The sequence below is a fragment of the Arachis duranensis genome, chromosome 9, assembly GCF_000817695.3.
Source record: "Arachis duranensis cultivar V14167 chromosome 9, aradu.V14167.gnm2.J7QH, whole genome shotgun sequence".
Lineage (NCBI taxonomy): Eukaryota > Viridiplantae > Streptophyta > Magnoliopsida > Fabales > Fabaceae > Arachis > Arachis duranensis.
The window spans coordinates 113,549,169-113,552,236 of NC_029780.3; the positions used below are offsets into that span (position 1 = coordinate 113,549,169).

A 3,068-nucleotide genomic window follows, 5' to 3' on the forward strand; every position below is an offset into this window, starting at 1 on the left:
AAACTTGAGGTACAGCAGAGCTCCACACCCTTAATCTATGGTGTGTAGAAACTTCACCGTTGAAAATACATAAGTGAAAGGTTCAGCATGGCCAAATGGCCAACCCCCATGATCTGAGAACTAATCGTCCCAAGATGTCTAATACACTAGTAAAAAGTCCTATTTATAATAAACTAGCTACTAGGGTTTACATGAGTAAGTAATTGATGTATAAATCCACTTCCGGGGCCCACTTGGTGTATGTTTGGGCTGAGCTTGATCTATCCACGAGCTGAGGCTTCTCTTGGAGTTGAACGCCAAGTTGTAACGAGTTTTGGGCGTTCAACTCCGGGTCGTGACGTGTTTCTGGCGTTTGACTCCAGACAGCAACATGGAACTGGCATTGAGCGCCAGTTTACGTCATTGATTCCCGAATAAAGTATGGACTATTATATATTGATGGAAAGCTCTAGATGTCTACTTTCCAACGCCATTGAGAGCGCGCCATTTGGAGTTCTGTAGCTCCAGAAAATCTATTTCGAGTGCAGGGAGGTCAGATTCCAACAGCATCAGCAGTCCTTTGTTAGCCTCCTATCAGAGTTTTGCTCAGGTCCCTCAATTTCAGCCAGAAATTACCTGAAATCATAGAAAAACACACAAACTCATAGTAAAGTCCAGAAATGTGAATTTAACATAAAAACTAATAAAACATCCCTAAAAGTAGCTTGAACTTACTAAAAACTACCTAAAAACAATGCCAAAAAGCGTATAAATTATCCGCTCATCAAATTTCATATTGAAATAGTTTTTTTTATTCACAATTACATATCTTTCATGTCAACTGATAACCACTGCTTATTTAATTACATCTTCTGTGATATTCAATCAGCCAATTCTCCAACGGCAACCTGATCAAGGGCACTCTTCATCCCATGATTCCATTCAAGCCACAGAAAATATTCAACCACTTAACACTGTTTTTTCGCCTTCTCATGTAACACCAATAGTTGATTTGACGAAAGATCTCCCACAGCCTTCTCCGACTCAAACTCTTCAACTCGAGTCAACTTCACCCAACAACCAGGCTGCACTTTATGTAGAAAATCAAGCAGCTCCAGATTCCAATTTCCCTTCTCGAGTTGTTGAGACATCAAATTCAGACTCATCTAGGTCTAGGATCTTGGAAAGCCCTCCAAAACTGCCCAATCCTACTTGCCGAGTTGACCTTCAAACTCTTCCTGGACCAAAAATTGGAACATCGAGTGCTTCTACCACCCCTACAAGTGCTACCTTGGCCAACTTGATTTCTGTTTTAAACCAAGTGATCTAAGAAAATGCAGTACCTGTGCCAGTGCCAATGCTCTCAAGATCTGCTACATCAAGGCCTTCATTTTAATTAAGCACTGATACTCGAGAGCAACTTCGATCGCTCATAAAGCTCTTAGATCATCCTCCTACCACATGGGTCAATGACACAATTCTTAACCAACTCCTGGCTGACCTCTTGAATTCTTCCTTTGAACTCTCGGCTAACACACCAAATTTTGCCTCGATTCAAGAATTCAAGCAACTTCTCAACGAGAGCGTTGTTTCTCAATTTCAACTCCAGAAAATTGAAACTGAGGAAACTGAAATCAAAACTAATATTGAAAGTTGTTTTGCAGCCGCTCAACCAATTCAAACTTCCCGTGAGGAGTTTGATCTGAAAATTTTCCCTGCTATTTCTGTTCAAGCTTTTCATGACAAAGAAGAAGCAAAACTTGAAGCAGAACTGGCTCTAATCAATGAGAAGCTTGCCAAAGTATGCCAAAGTCGAGCTCTTCTAGCCAAGCCTCTGGCAGCTGCTCAACAAGAACAACAACACCTCATTCAAGAACTTGTTTCGATTGACACCAAGCGGGAAGAATACGAAAAGCAACTTGAGAAAGTTCAATTTGACAAGTTCAAACAACTCAAGGCACTTTCGATTTTGGAAAACAAAAGGGCAAAGCTACGCTCTGATTTAACCAAACTAGTAGCTCCTTGAATTTCTTTTCATTTCAAATTTTACTTCTTGTAATGATTTCCATCTTTCCTGGACTTATGCATGTTGAATTTCTACTTTTGCCAACAATAGAAATGTTTTAAGTATTTCCCATTAATCGAGTTAACCACCGTCCCTGACTCAATATCTTTAATCTGATAAGCATTTCCAGAATACGTCCCTACAACTTGAAAAGGACCTTCCCAAGCAAGGGACCATTTTCCTAGAAACCTCGATTTCTTTTCCATAGGCAAAATAACTTTCAAGACTAATTCACCTATCCCAAAAGATTTTCCTTTGATTCGACGATTATAACTTCGTGCAATGCTTTCTTTTTGTCGAATAATGTTATCTAGTGCCAAGATTCGTTCCGAATCTAATTCATTTAACTCATCAAACACTACATTCCAATAGTCATCAACTGGAAAATCATTATGTTTTGATACTCTTAAAGTATTCAAATTAATTTCTAACGGTAACATTTCATCATGGCCATATACCAACTTATAAGGTGAAGTTTTCGTCGAACCTCTTGGCGAATTTCGATAAGCCCATAATACTTGACTTAAAGTTTCATGCCACGTTCGAGGCTTATTTCCGATATGCTTTTTTATCAAACTTATCAAGATCTTATTCGCTGCCTCCACTTGCCCATTAGCCTGCGCATAATAAGGAGTTGAAGTAACCATACTAATATTCCTCGAAGCTGCAAAATTTTTAATTTGCTGACCAGTAAACATAGTTCCTTGATTAGTACTTAATGTCTGAGGAATTCCAAATCAATGGATAATATGTTGCTCGACAAAGTCTATTATTTTGCTTTGACCAGCTTCTATTAGGGGAACTGCTTCAACCCATTTTGTGAAATAATCGGTTGCTACTAAGATAAACTTGTGTTGTTTTTATGAAGGGGGTGAATCAACCCAATCAAATCTAAAGCCCAACCTCTAAATGGCCATGGCTTTATTATCGAATGCAGTTCAGCCGCTGGAATCTGTTGTACCGAACCATGTTTATGACATTTGGTGGACGAAATTGTGATCATCAATATTGGCTCTTTGGCATA

General features: G+C 39.0%; 1 protein-coding gene across 1 annotated transcript; it reads right to left on the minus strand.

Annotated features, from left to right (window-relative positions):
- Positions 1-2,076: 2,076 nt before the first annotated feature.
- LOC127741622 (uncharacterized) lies at positions 2,077-2,691 on the minus strand. The gene has a single exon (XM_052254416.1). It carries the CDS (start codon positions 2,689-2,691, stop codon positions 2,077-2,079), a length of 615 nt encoding a protein of 204 aa, XP_052110376.1.
- Positions 2,692-3,068: the final 377 nt, after the last annotated feature.

What these genes read in the sequence shown, in the direction of transcription:
- LOC127741622 (XM_052254416.1), bottom strand. Translation starts at nt 2,691, where the DNA reads ATGGTTACTTCAACTCCTTATTATGCGCAGGCTAATGGGCAAGTGGAG.